The 14,947-nt window shown below is 42.6% G+C and overlaps 2 protein-coding genes across 3 annotated transcripts; both read left to right on the plus strand.

Annotated features, from left to right (window-relative positions):
* Positions 1–6,956, plus strand: LOC146615147 (uncharacterized). Of its 2 annotated transcripts, XM_085376406.1 has the most exons (6): positions 1–136; positions 271–408; positions 604–807; positions 1,470–1,577; positions 1,804–1,970; positions 6,321–6,956. In XM_085376406.1, the coding sequence occupies exons 2-6, from the start codon at positions 313–315 to the stop codon at positions 6,487–6,489; spliced, it is 744 nt and encodes a 247-aa protein (XP_085232532.1). In that variant the 5' UTR covers positions 1–136; positions 271–312; the 3' UTR covers positions 6,490–6,956. The 2 variants fall into 2 exon arrangements, with proteins under 2 accessions (XP_085232532.1, XP_085232533.1); XM_085376407.1 differs by lacking the exon at positions 1–136 and having other exon boundaries at positions 160–408.
* A 3,727-nt stretch (positions 6,957–10,683) lies between these two features.
* LOC146615148 (malonyl-CoA-acyl carrier protein transacylase, mitochondrial-like) lies at positions 10,684–12,103 on the plus strand. The gene is made up of 3 exons (XM_085375542.1): positions 10,684–11,253; positions 11,793–11,880; positions 11,982–12,103. The coding sequence occupies exons 1-3, from the start codon at positions 10,699–10,701 to the stop codon at positions 12,101–12,103; spliced, it is 765 nt and encodes a 254-aa protein (XP_085231668.1). The 5' UTR covers positions 10,684–10,698.
* Positions 12,104–14,947: the final 2,844 nt, after the last annotated feature.

Consider the following 14,947-nt stretch of genomic DNA (forward strand, 5'->3'; position numbering starts at 1 on the left):
TATCAAAATAATCGTTTGTGGCAGCCCTAGTCTGCAGGCAAAAGAGCACTGCAAGAGTCTGGGGATGGAGAATCCTGTGTGCTCTGTGGCCAACTAGCTTTTTCCAGATGGCAGGGTTATTGCAGGGCACCAGCAGGTAATGCATTCATATATTCTTGCTGCTTTAATATACCGTGAATCTATTGTGTTCTCTTTTCTGTCTTCTCTCAACCATCAAAAAAGTTGTTAGAGCTGCTCTTGTCATTTCTGCTGTCTTCTTTGACTTCTCAGGCTCTGGATTTCCTCCAGGAAAACTCTCGGCGCCTAAAGTTCATGCGGACCAAAACTCTCCCAGTCAGTGGTGCGTTCCATACTGAGCTGATGGCATCGGCTACTGAACCTCTCAGAGAGGTGCTCCGGCAGGTGGAGGTCAGTCAGCCACTTTATCCAAAAGGGATTAACATATTTTCCGAAACATGTATTCAATTACTCTGTAAAGCTACACCAGTCCTCATTTTTAAAAGATAACCCATCCTATTCAGTCTGACTCGGAAAGTTAAATGGAAAGTATACCCAAGATTTTACATCTGGTATTCAGCCATTCAAACTGCCCTCCGTCTTCAGAGTGAGGGAAAGTCTTCCCTTCACCATGAACTCAAACTGAAGAGACGGATCCAGCGGGAAAACAGTCAGCGGGAACGCAGCCGGAGCGCCCGCAGCAGCTGCAGCAGCAGGGGCAGCCAATCTGATGACTCGACTATCCATGAGACAGAGAAGACAGAAAAAGAGAAAGACAAACAGGACTTAGAGATTGAAAACATTATCAAGGTAAGTGAGGGCTATAAGAATCTTTTTTTGTAATATTTATTTAATTACATCATGCACCAAACTATCCATGGTAGTGATTATTTAACTAAGTCATAGTGGCACTGGGCAGCTGCCAGTGCAGTTCATTTTGTCCATTTAAAAAGTACCATGTACACTCACTGGCCACATTTTTGTTAGATACACCTGTTGAGCTGCTCATTAGGTCAAATACCTAATCAGCCTATCACATGGCAGCAGCTCAGTGCATTTAGGCATGTATACATTAATAAGATGACCTGCTGAAGGTCAAATGGGATTTAAATGACTTTGAACATGCATTGTTGTTTGTGTCGGACAGGCTTGTCTGAGTATTTCAGAAACTGTACAACCATCTAACCGGTTTATAGAAAATGGTCTGAAATAGAGGAAATCTCCTGTGAGCAGCACTTCTCTGGGAAAAAAATCACTTGTTGGTGCCAAAGATCAAAAGCGGAATGAGCAGATTACTTACAGCTGTAAGGAAAGCAACATGAACTCAAATACCCACTTACTTAAACCAAGTTATCAAGAAGAGCACCGCTGAAAGCACAATACGTTGAACCTCGAAGCTGATGGCCTAGTGTCACCTGCTGGATAGAGGTGAAAACACAAACCAAACAATGGCTCTTTCATCTGTTTCACAGCATGCTCGGGAACTGGAAACTCGCCGAAGGGAGGCAGAGGAGAGAGAGCGGAGGAAGCAGAGGGAGGTGCAGATGGAACTGGAAAGACAGCTGAAAGAGGCTGAGATGGTAAAAAAAAAAGTTTTCCACTTGACACCAATTATGTACAGAGTCTTTTCTCCTTGACTTTGATCTTTGAGAACTGCAGCAAAATGTTGACTGTCATTATAAAATTCACATCTTTAATGATTTGGAAAAATGGTTATGACAGTCCAGGAAAAGGTGATTCAGGAATAGGTCAGTTTATACCGCTCTGTTGGTGCATCTGTTTATGTAGCTGTGTGTGTGTGCATAGATAAAAGACAGCATGCAGGCTGAGATGCAGGTGAAGGAAAAGGAGGCTGAACAACAGAAGAAGAGGATCAGGGAGCTGGAGCTGACACAGCAGCAGCTGGAAGTTGCCCTTAATATGGAGATCCAGGCTCGGCTGGAGGAGGAGAGGGCCAGACTGGAGCTTGAGCGGTAACAATGGATTTCTAACTCTTATTATGGCCCTTTATTATTTTATTTGTGATGGAGATCTGAGATATCCATGAGAAGTATTAACTGTCATGCGGCGGCTGTGTGAAAGCAAGAGAGGACCCAATTGCACGGCTCTAGACACACGGGAATGAACTCAAAGGCAGGTCTTTATTAACAGGAACATAAGAAGTCATACAAAACTATACTGGGAGAAACTAAAGCTGAGGCGCTGGGAAGACACGGGAAATGCACACAACCTAGAAGGATGACGCAACACAGAACAAAGGGACACTCTGACATAAATACACAGAAGGTAATGAGGGAAGTGGGAACACACGGGGAACACAGCTGAAGACAATTACTCATGACCGAGCAGGGAGGACACGAAACTGAAAATACTGACACCAAGATGTGGACCTTAAACACAACACAGTACACAGAGATGAGCACAGAGAGAGAGGCAGAGAACAAGGATGAATACGAGGGGATGAGGAGAACACAGAACACAACGGACGGGAACACGGTACCAGAACAAACACCACAATAAAAGCATGGACACAGGGGGAATCCAACTACCAAGAGGAAGGGCTGGCTGGGCTCTCCAGAACCCCCAGCGGACAAGGCAGGTGGCAGCGTGGAAGCCGCGGAGTGCTGGATGGGCTCATCCGAGCTTCCAGCCGGAGCTGATGTAGCGCCAGAGGGTATCGGGACCCCTGGCTGAATGTTAAGCTGACCAGAAGACCAAACTGCTACAGGGGACCAAACTGATGGCTGTAGTAATGGTTGTGGTGACAGTGGAGTGGGCGGTGGAGTGGATGACTGAGTTAACGGTGACTGTGCTAATGGTTCAGCTAAGGAGTGCATTAATGACAGGACTACAGGTTGAATGACTGACTGAGCAGCAGCCTGAATGGCTGAGTGTCGTGATGGTTGTGGTGGAAGAGAAGCGGGTGATGGTGTGGATGATGGAGCTACGGGCGACTGAGTGGCAGACTGAACTGATGACTGAAGTGATGGTAGAGGTGAAAATTGAGCTTGTGGTGGGGTAGCTGACTGAGGTGCGGGGGACACAGGAGACAGAGCCAGCGGGGACACAGGAGGCAGAGCTACAGATTGAACTGAGGGAGACTGGGTAGCAAACTGAACTAGTGGTAGTAATGGCGGTTGGGGAGAAGGCTGGACTGTACACTGAGGAGAAGGCTGACTGACTGAGGAGCATCCTGTGCAGCTGAGTGTAATGATGGTTGTGGGAGCGAATGTAGGACAGGTGGTGGTGTCGGGTCCCCTGAGCCTACAATGCGGATGAAAGGTGCAGGCACCTGCTGGACACCAGTCGCTCCCACCTGAGGAGCAGGTACAGGTGCGTTTCACCTCTCATTCAAGAAGCTTCTTCAGTTCTCTGAAGAAATTCTGAACTGAAGAAGCTTCTCAGATGAGAGGTGAAACATCTTCAAGAAACTTAAAGAAGTCCAGATGCTTTTCTTTCCACGCTCCTTAGACTGTAGTTAAACTTCACACACTGGACTTGTCAGTCACACATCCTTCGCCAGTAGGCATTCCCAGAATGATCTTTCCCCTTCTGACGCTTAGAATGACCAAATATGTGCAAAATGGACAATTCAACATGCCACCATGTCAGTCTTTTATTAAATATGACATGAAACAAATGACTGAGCCATTAAATTTGTCACAAAGGTGTTCACCTAATTCCAGGCAAATGGAATAGACTTCTATGGGACCATAAGTCTTTTTGCACTTTGACATTTGTTTTACTTTTCAGATCTGTAACCTATAACTTTTATACTGTATGTGTTTTGATCATAGGAGTCTACAGGGACTTACTTACTTTTAGCACGTTTAGCAGTTGATGTTGGCTTCTTTTTTCAGTACTGGAGCTTCCTGCTCATTGAAGACTTTTCTAAAAGGAAATGCTTAATCCAAAATGGCGTTTTAAGGGCTTGGATTAATGTCAATTTCAGCAAATATTCTTTCTTATGTTAAAAGAACATGGATCTCTGTCAGTGATAACTTCTGACTTTATAACTCAAATTTTAAGAGAGAGCTTCACTGCTAAGCTCTCATCTGTGTGGGTGTCACGGTTCGCTTGAGGACTCACATGCAGGACTCAGAGGCACAGTCAGTATTTATTACAGTTCCACCAGGTGTATATACAAACAGTGCAGGGGATAGTGCTATATACAAAGCGGTGACAGGGAAAAGGCTCCGGGGAAATCCAGGTAGGGAAAAGACACTTGCTCCTCTTCTGACTCTCTCTCCAAACACTCACACAAAAAGGGAATCCGCTCGGGGAATGCAGAGTCGGGTCCAGGGGATCTATGTACAGAAGGAAACACACGTTAGAGGTTTTGCACAGGGAAGCAAATGAGAACTTGCTGAGAGCCGGGCTGCACTGACGCGAGTCACACACAACGATCCAGCGATGAGTAGAAGCCACTCCCTGGCTTAAATGCTGGCTGCACTGATGAGGCCCAGGTGTTTCCTCCTCAGAGGGGCGTGGGCCGAGGGCGTGAACCCACCATGAGTATATCTGTATCTATATAGATATATATGTGTATTCGTAACCTTTTTTCATCATCTAGTTTCCTGTGCCAGATCTTCTACTGATCCACTGAGGCAGACATGTAAAAAAACATGAACTAAAGCATATTTCTGTATATAAACAGGACCTTAAATCTTTATCAACAGCTACTTTAGAGGAAATTCTTCAATAAACTGCAACCAAAGGCTCAACTCAGAGGACAAAACCCAACCTGTTATAAATAGTGTGACAGCAAACTTTCTCTTGTGTAAAGTTACAAATAGGAGTAATTATCCACAGGAGCTTTTATACATAATGAAGTTATAATTCGTCCTGTAGAAATTGTACATTTAAGCTATATAGTTCCCTCTGTGATAACTCTGCTATGAATGCCTCTTATTAACTTTTATGCTTTTACAACCCACTATGAGCAAACACTCAGCAACAGTGGGAAGGAAAAACTCCCTTCTTGAAGGAAAAAACCTCTGGTAGAACCAGGAAATCTGTCTAAACTAGTTGGGGGTTAGAGCAACAGATGCAAGTCTTCAGATCATTTGCAGTGTGACTGTCTTTGTGCACACTTTAACCTGATTCAGTTTTCTTATTTGTCAAAATGCACCATGGGTAAAAAAAACAAAACAAAATAGTAATGAAGGAGAATCTTCAGCAAAGATGAATTAAACAAGTTTTATTTTGATCAAATTTTACTTTAAGTAAAACACATCTTTATTTGATGACTTTAATGTCATCAAATAAAGACAGTTTTGATGGAGCTCCTGACCCAGCCCAAGCTCTCTATGAAGACGAGGAAAAACTCCCCAGGGGGCCAGATCGATGGGAAGAAACCTCGGGAAAGCCCATTCAAAGAGAGATCCCCTTTCCTGGGATGGCTGGGGGGGTTACAGGAACTCCAAAAAAGCTAAATTTTTATTTATTTATTTTTTAAGATTGACCCACTCTATCTATTCCTGTCCAACAGAAAAAAGAAAGGAAGTTACTACAATGTATCACACTTACATGATAAGGTGTGAATTGTGTGTTTGTGTGTGTTATCTTAGCCAGGGGTGAAGCTGGAGCTCCTCCAGTGTTGGGCGCTTCTCCGGGACTATAGCTAAACATGCGTCCAAGAAATTCCGGCATTCTTGAAAGAAAGAAAAGATCAAAAAGATGAAGATGATAGTTCTAGTGATCCAAGGCATCAGTGAATGTGGAAGTGTGAAGTTTTCTTACCTGTGGACAGACGCTTTTTGATGCTCAGTTGCTTTGTGAGGAACCTCGCGGTACTAAAGTATCGTGCATGAAGCGCTTCATACAACACCACTCCCATTTGCCACACCGTGGTGGGTCCACACCTGTAGCAGCTCCTAATGTACCACTCGGGAGGGATGTGAAGAGGAGTGCCTAACAAACAGACACAATTGCAATTTCTTCTAAAACAAAAGACACAAATTGTTACATCTGTGAAAAGCAGGAGCAGAATATGTTACCATAGAAGATGCGATACAGAGATCGCTGTTTAACAAAGCAGCTCAGTCCAAAGTCAATGATGCGAACTCGAGGCACATCTGAGCCGGTCTCAATCAGAATGTTTTGTCCCTTGATGTCCCGATGAAAGATGTGTTTCTCCTCAAGTTCCTTTACAGCATCAACTAGTTGCTTCAGAATGACCTGGAAAAGATGAAAAACACAATAATGAGTTAATGCTTTTCTGCCTTGATTGAATGCTGTACAGTCTAAGGCTCTCCCAGTCAACCTACCTTGGCCTTGTCCTCTGGTAAAGCTCTTCCATTTTCTGCTTTGTATTTTTGCAGGTCCACAGCAGGGACAGGTCTCTCCAGCACCAGGATCAGCTCTTTGCCAAAGTCGAACCACTCCAGCAAGGACACAGGTGCTGATATTCCCACTGACCCTTCTGCTTCACCTGCAAGTTTAAGCATAATGGCCACTTCCACCGAGAGCATCTTCCCATTTTCATCCTGAAATATTACAACAAAGTGGATGATGAGGAACGCCGCATTCAATCCAGTAATGTAAAACTAATTCAAGTGTTGGACGCTTACCGCCACTTTGCAGTAGACTTTATTTTTGGGAATGTGTTTGATGGCAACCTAGAAGACACAGAGCATTGGTGAGCATTTCCTCAGTATGACATAATGAAAGGTGGAAACACAGCAGACGTCTCAGTTTACGATATTATCCATTATCTGCGTTACTGCCTGTCTTACTACCATCATCTGAACACTTACTGGAAAACGATCTTCTATCCGGTAGCCAGAAAACACTGCTCCGCAGCCTCCTTCTCCGAGCTGGTGCTCCTCCACATATCTGGCTTGGAATTCACCTGAACAGACAAAACAGCAAATCTTGTTTTATTACAGCTGTGACACAAATTACTCTCCTCTGTAGCCTAAATGTTCCTTCTGCCCTTCCCCTGAATATAAAACCCAAGCTGCTTGCTACTTACGTTTTTGGTCTGCCACTGATTTTTTGCCCTGGTCCACATTCCTTTTTTTTTTCTTGGGTGACTCTCTGTTGTCTCCCGTGGCCTTTCTTTTGCCATTTTTTGTGCACTCCTGTTTGTTGTTCAAGTCTGGAGATGTGGAAAACACCAAAAGCACATCAGCTCACTGGATGATAGACACAAACACTAAACACCAATATCTTAAACCTAGCAACCACACTTAATCTACCCCCTTATTCAACTAATTAGCCTACCTTTACCAGAGTCCAACGAGGAGGATGCTTGCTCCTTGTCACCGCTCGTATGGTCGAGAAGTTTAGCCTTCTTTGCTTTCTTTGTTGTGCCCTCTTCATCTTGCACAACCTTGCGCTTCACTCCTTTGACCACATCTGAGCTGGTGGAAGGACCAGCCTGCTCAGCGACCCTCCTCCTTTTTATTGGGGTCTTCTTTTCAGGACTGGCCTTTCTTTTAGCAGTCCTGCTCTTACAATCTATAAACGACGACAACAACACAGTGGTGAAAAAGAGTCCCCGACATCAGGACTGGAAGCAGTTTGATGGCAAAGAATTTGAAATTGCTTTTGCTTAAATGATCACAAGTTTATTCTTGGGATTAAAAAAACTGACCAGTGCGAATTGATACTAGGTTTACTAAGTCTTAGATCTTGATGACACTTGTTGGTCTGTTTTTACTGTTGAGTCCAAGAATAAACTTATTACATTATTTTACCAAAAGACCGGTAACCTTCCTTTGATTAGACATCTTGTATTAAAGCTATTTTCAATCAAACATATGATTCAATTGCTTCAAAAATGATTCACACAGTGTCAACATTTCTAGGATTTGGATTTTACCAGGTTCTTATTTTATTATTTTACTTACCTTGATCTCCTGAATCTTTCTTATCGGCCGGAGTGGTAATTTTTCTTGTTTCCTTTTTCATTGTAATTTCGGAGACCCTTTAAAATCGAAAATGTAAACCGTAATGAGTTAATATTGAGTTAATACTTCTTCAAATGTGCACCTTTCAAATGCTTGACTTTTCTAACTGAATTCTGTAAGTGAGCTTTATAAGTAAACTCTGGAAACTACGGCAACACAACATAGAATCTTGCCTTTCAGTGACTTCACTGACTGCCAGTAGTTCAAAGTAGTTTACAGAAAAACACTCTGGCAGACAAAGCCATAATATTTCATATAATTCAATCATTTCATATCAATTAAACAGTTTCTTTCATTATCTTTCATCATTTGTATAAAGACCTCATCTATGGATGACAGTATGAAGATTTGTGGTTGACCACACACTAATAAACACAGTGTCAGCTACATTGTCATCTGATTTAAAGTATTTATTATGTACATTTAACTGTCATGGTACTGAGTCTGTGACCCAGTGTTTTGTGTTTGTTCATTTATATTCATTGATTATTCTTATGTATGTTTTTGGTTCTCTTTATTGTTTTCTTCTTGTGTTATATTCTTAGGCTTTAGGTTTCTGTTACTTTGCCTTGCCCCTGTGTCCCACGTGGCCCATTGTTTTCCTCTGTTTGCTGTTGGGTTGTCTGTGTATCATCCATGACAATTAAATTAAATAGCAAATGCAACTACAATTTCAATGAGATTCATTCCTGGCATTCTACTGCAGTGGCTGAAAGTAGACACCAAGCATTATCACTGTAACTGATGTAAATATTGGACTTGGAGGGGATTCATCTGATAGACTGATGCAAACATTACTGTAGCGACTTCCACAGTCGCTAGAGGCCAGGGATGGAGCCTGCCTATTTGCCTGACACGCTGTCAACTTTACGCAATAATGCAAGAGGTGGAATTGTTTGCTTGTTTATTAAAGTGCTTTGAGAGTTTACAGAGTAATGTCATCAGCTCCTGATTCAGACTCTTAAAACATCACAGGCTCTAATGTAACAAAGCGAAACATGTTGTGCAGCGCAGCGGTCAACAAAAACTACGGCTACCCAGCCCTCCTCTCTGTCAAAAATACGGAGTGGAAACTACAGATATTTGTTTAAAAATGTAGGGAGTAAAAATTAAGTACAGCAAGGAAGTTTTTTTTTTACTTTTTTACTTCCTACCTGTGGAGCCAATTAAGCTAAATTTAAGAAGCACATGTCTGTGTATACTTAAAAGCTCTTATGGTTATTTTCACTTTGTAGACAAATTAAAGCACAGAAAAGAAAAACACGATACATTAGAGCATGACATAATTTGACCTGAGGTGGCGCTGCACCGTGAGAGAGCCTGAACGTCAACCGGAAGAAGACGAGAATAAACTCCGTATAAACAACATGGCGTCTCCCTGTGAGGTTTTTTGTTTTGTTTTGTTTTTTAAATGAACTTTATTTAGAACAATAACAATGACAATCTCAAAGAGACAAGCGACATATTAAATCAATCAGAACAGAATCACATCTCCTGTACACCACAATGAAATCGACAATAACTGAAAGTAAACATACACACACACACACACACACACACACACACACACACACACACATATATACACATACACATACATATATATGCATATACACATGCATACATACACATCCATATTCACACATCTACATAATAATAATATAAAAAGATGAATAACCAATACAAAAATAAATAACAATAAAAAAAAGAATGAAAAACAAGGAACAGAAATAAAGAAGACAAGGGGGATCATAAAATCTCTAAAAGTGAGGTTCCATAAACAAGACACATAACTTAAATAAGGGGCTAAGAAAAATCAAACTCTTCAAAAAATCTATGCAATTTGATTGCTTGGGGCTTATTTATTAGCTTAAGAGATTTATGGAACAGGGAGAATTTTGTCCTACCTGGATATAAGGTGTTAACCAAATACCTCCTCAAAAATGGATTATTGCATTTTCCATTAACCAAGTCAAGACCATCTAGTTTAACTTTATGTAAATTTGTAGTCTGTATATTTGAAAAATTGTTCTTTATTGTATTTACAAGGACTGTTGGGATATTCTGTGAAACCTTTTTATAGAGCTCGAACGAGCAACTCATGTCATATTTCTCATTAAGCCTGTTTAATTCAAGTATATCTCCATTTTCATCCATTATATGTGTCACAGACCAAATTTGTTTTGTCATCCATTCGTCCACAAACATAGATTTCCCCCGATTCAATATCACCCTATTATTCCACAATGGAACATTGTGGGGACTAAAGTTATGTTTAAACATTAATTTACAATTTAACAAAACTTGTTGATGAAATTTGGAAAGTTTTATGGGTAGTTTAGAAATGTCAAAATCACATACTAAAAGGATCCCCCCAACTTTGTTGAAAATAAGAGATGGCATCAAGAACCACATCTCATTATCATTTTTCAAGAAAGATCGTAGCCAATTAATCTTTAAAATGCCATTCATTATTTCAAAATCGATTGCTTTTAAACCCCCCTCTTCATAATCTTTTATCAAGTCCCTGTTACTAATATAATGATGTTTATTTTTCCATATGAAATTAAAATTCGCCTTATTTATGTCTTTTATAATTCTTGGTGGGATGGCTAGGGAATAAGCTGGATAGATTAAACTGGACAAAGATTCAACCTTGGTCAACATTATCCTGCCGAACAACGTTAAATCTCTCTGTAGTCAATGGTTTAGAGGGTTTTTTTGCATTTGTCAATTGTATTCTGAATATTCTTTTCGTCTCCCTGTGAGGTGTCATGCCGAGCAGATGTCAGAGTTGAGTTCAAGCAAAGTTGACTCTTTCGGTGATTACAGTTTGTCCGGGCGGGCTGTGCGTCTTATTTCATCCGCAGACACGTCGTTGGATGAGGAACAGCTCATGTTGGCATCAGTGGCAGTCAGGATGGCAGCATCTTCCAGAGGGAAGGTCAGGTCGCTGGTCTCTCTGAGCAGGACGCTGTCCACCAACAAGCCCGGTTCCACGGCTGGAGATTACCCTTCTCCGGCTGAAGTTCCCGCTTCTCCCCCGAACAGCGAGCCAGCCGCGGCGCCTCAGCGGAGACCCAAAAAAGACCCCAGCGGCTGCTCCGTGCTCCTCTTCCCCGGTCAGGGCAGCCAGTTTGTGGGCATGGGCAGAGGACTTTTAAAATACCCCAACGTTAAAGAAATGTTCACCGTAGCCCAGAAGATCCTGGGTTACGACCTGCTGTCTCTGTGTCTGGAGGGCCCCGAGGACGAGCTGCAGAAAACGGTTCACTGTCAGCCGGCGGTGTTTGTCACCTCCCTGGCTGCTGTGGAGAGACTCAACCAAGAAAACCCCAAAGTAAGTGCCAGTTAAATGTCTGGAAAAAGGACAATAACTGCAGGTCCTGCCTTCTTAAATGTGGCCATTTTATCTTTTTTTTTTTTTTTTTTTAAATACTGCTACAGTAATATTAATTTATATTTAAAATGTGCGCACATTATGTATGAAGGTGTGGATGAATGATGCTTGTTGTAAGAAAGCATTTTGAGTGCCCAGTAGAAGAGCATCTTTCAAATGCAAAGTTTCTCATTTCAACTTTAATTACTGCACCTGATTAAGGCGGTAGAGTAAATAAGGCTTCCAACAGTGGTTATTTCTTATTATCACATCTTGTTTTTATTGTTTTTATCAGTAGATTGTTGTTTCACTCCCACCAAAAACATCACCGTAAATAATCTTCTGATTCTGAATGACCATTTAAAAAAATAAACAAATTGTTCTGAGTTAATTTCAGTTACGGATGTATCAGTGACATAAATGATATATCGGTCATAATCGGGAGGCTGTTACATTTTTATTTTTTTATTTTTTTTTTACTTGTTTCCTGCTGTACACAGGCCATTGAGATGTGTGTCGCTGCTGCAGGTTTCAGTGTCGGAGAATTTGCTGCTCTTGTCTTTTCTGGGGCGATGAACTTTGCAGAAGGTAGAAAGATTTCTTTTTTGGGTTTTTTTGTGCACTTGTAAAAGGTGTTTTAATCACAACTTTGGTTAATATTCTGTATTTACTCCTTATGCATCTTCTAGCTTTGTATGCAGTGAAGGTGCGAGCGGAGACTATGCAGAAGGCCTCAGAACTGGTTCCCAGTGGGATGCTGTCAGTCACTGGTAGACCTCAGGCTCAGTATAATTATGCCTGTCTGCAGTAGGGCTGCCATGATTAGTCGACTAGTCACGATTACGTCGACTATCAAAATCGTCGACGACTGATTTAATAGTCGAGGCGGCGTTTGAAGCTTTGTAAGATCACAAAAGACGCAGGAATAAGTAGTAGGATTTAAGAGTGTAATAACGGACTGAAACAGAAGATGGCAGCACTGCATATACAAGGATGCCAGCCGTTAAACCCCGAAGAAGAAGAAGAAGAAGCGGTGTCCCAGAATTCATAGCGCGGCCTAGCTCAGTTTCCAACAATGGCGGCAGCTAGTTAGTTTTAATATTACTCTTATTATTCTTTCTGGGTCACAAAATAAACGTTTAACATATTTTCAGGCGAGAATGTAGCTGTGTAAACCTCAAATATCTGCTCAGTTTATCAAGACACCACATATTTTCAAAAGCGCTCCGATGTTTTCGGAGACGTCTGTTACCCACTAGCTCGATAGCTAGCCGGGGCAAGGCTCACTAGAGCCGTGAGAACACCGGACTCCCAGCAGATCGTTTTCAAACACACCGCTGTCTTTCGCTGCTCAGGTTAAACATGATATATAAGTCACTTAGATAACTTAAAAATGTTATTGTTTGGCTTATTTTAGTATTTTATTTGTTCCTGAGTAAATCTGTTTTGCTGAGATTAAAGTTATAGTTTTTACACAGCTGAATAAACGTCAAGCAGACAGCTGATTATCAGAAGTGTGAGATGCTCGAGAATATTCTCCGGTGTCCTGTTATATTTTAGATAGCAAGGAGTTTATTAAACTTCACCGAAACAATCTGCAAATTTCATTAAAATTTAATAAACTATCATCTTGTCTTTATTTTTAGTTAGCACATACCTTAAACACTTAAAGCTGTAAGCTAATGATAGTTATATAAGAGCAGATGCTGCTGGTGCAATAAGCTGAACGTTTTACATCCAATGGATGATGAATCAGAATCAGAATCAGAATACTTTATTGATCCCTGGGGGAAATTATTTTTTGTTACAGTGCTCCATTTTAAACCAACATTAAGACAAGACAGACAATACACTAACTAAGAATAGTACAATATATACATATATATACATACATACATACATAAGTCACTTATAAATAAACAGTTGGAAAAGAAACATGTGTAGCTGTAGCAGCAAACAGTGTGTTAAGTGGATGCGTTGTACAGGGAGATGGCCACAGGCAGGAATGATTTCCTGTGTCGTTCAGTGGTGCTTTTCGGTAATCTCAGTCTCTCACTGAACGAGCTCCTGTGACTGACCAACATGTCATGGAGTGGGTGGGAGGTGTTATCCAACATTGTCTTTATCTTGGACAGCATCCGCCTCTCCGACACCACCTTGAGGGAGTCCAGCTCCATCCCCACAACATTGCTGGCCTTACGGATCAGTTTATTAAGTCTGTTGGCATCTGCGACCCTCAGCCTGCTCCCCCAGCATGCAACAGCATAGAGGATCGCACTGGCCACAACAGACTCATAGAAAATCCTCAGCATTTTCTGGCAGATGTTGAAGGACCTCAGTCGCCTCAAAAAATAGAGACGACTCTGGCCCTTCCTGTAAAGTGCTGTGGTGTTTTTAGCCCAGTCCAGTTTATTGTCAATGTGTACTCCAAGGTATTTATAGTCCTCCACAATGTCAACACTGACCCCCTGGATTGAAACAGGGGTCAAGTGTTTCCTGGTCTTCCTGAAGTCCACGATCAGTTCCTTGGTCTTTGCCACGTTGAGCTGCAGATGATTCTGCTCACACCACGTGACAAAGGAGTCGACCACAGCCCGGTACTCTGTCTCATCATCCCTGCTGATGCATCCAACCACCGCAGAGTCATCAGAAAACTTCTGAAGATGGCAGGTCTCTGTGCAGTGGCTGAAGTCTGTGGTGTAGAGGGTGAAGAGGAAGGGGGAGAGGACAGTCCCCTGTGGTGCCCCTGTGTTGCTAATCACCTTGTCAGACACACACTGTGGGAGACGTACATATTGTGGTCTTCCTGTCAGGTAATCAACAATCCAGGACACCAGAGAAGCATCCACCTGCATCGCTGCTAACTTATCACCCAGGAGGGTCGGCCTGATGGTGTTGAAAGCACTGGAAAAGTCAAAAAACATGACCCTCACAGTGCTCGCCGGCTGGTCCAGATGGGTGTAGACACGATTGAGCAGGTAGATGATGGCGTCCTCTGTTCCGAAACGAGGCTGATAAGCGAACTGAAGGGGATCCAGATGTGGTCTTACTATGGGTCGCAGCTGGTCCAGGATGAGCCTTTCCAGGGTCTTCATGATGTGGGAGGTCAGTGCCACGGGCCTGTAATCCTGGGGGCCACTGGGACGAGGCGTCTTTGGTACAGGGACGAGGCATGATGTCTTCCACATCACCGGGACCCTCTGCAGACTCAGACTCAGCATAAACAGTTTATGAAAGACTCCACACAGCTGGGGGGCACAGGTCTTGAGGACAAGGGGACTCACTCCGTCTGGTCCAGCAGACTTGCCTGAGTGAAGTCTCCTCATTTGCATCTCAACCTGGTATTGAGTGAAGGTGATGGGTGGGGGAGGGGTGTCAGGAATCTCACAGGAGGCAACATGTGAAGAGAGAGGCTGGCACAGTGGTGTGGTTCTGGATTCCAGGCTGACTGCAGGTGAGGTTGTGGGGGTAGGAGCAGACACTGTGGTGTCGAATCTATTGAAAAACAGATTCAACTCGTCGGCTCTATTCTCACCTCCCTCAGCTCCCCTGCTGTTGGTTGGCCTGAATCCAGTGATGGTCTTCATGCCCCTCCACACCTCTCTCATGCTGTTCTGCTGGAGTTTCCACTCCAGCTTCCTCCTGTAATTGTCCT

Source organism: Diplotaxodon limnothrissa, linkage group LG17 (assembly GCF_057381915.1).
Source record: "Diplotaxodon limnothrissa isolate DT_005_m linkage group LG17, D_limnothrissa_male_GT1.1, whole genome shotgun sequence".
Taxonomy (NCBI): domain Eukaryota; kingdom Metazoa; phylum Chordata; class Actinopteri; order Cichliformes; family Cichlidae; genus Diplotaxodon; species Diplotaxodon limnothrissa.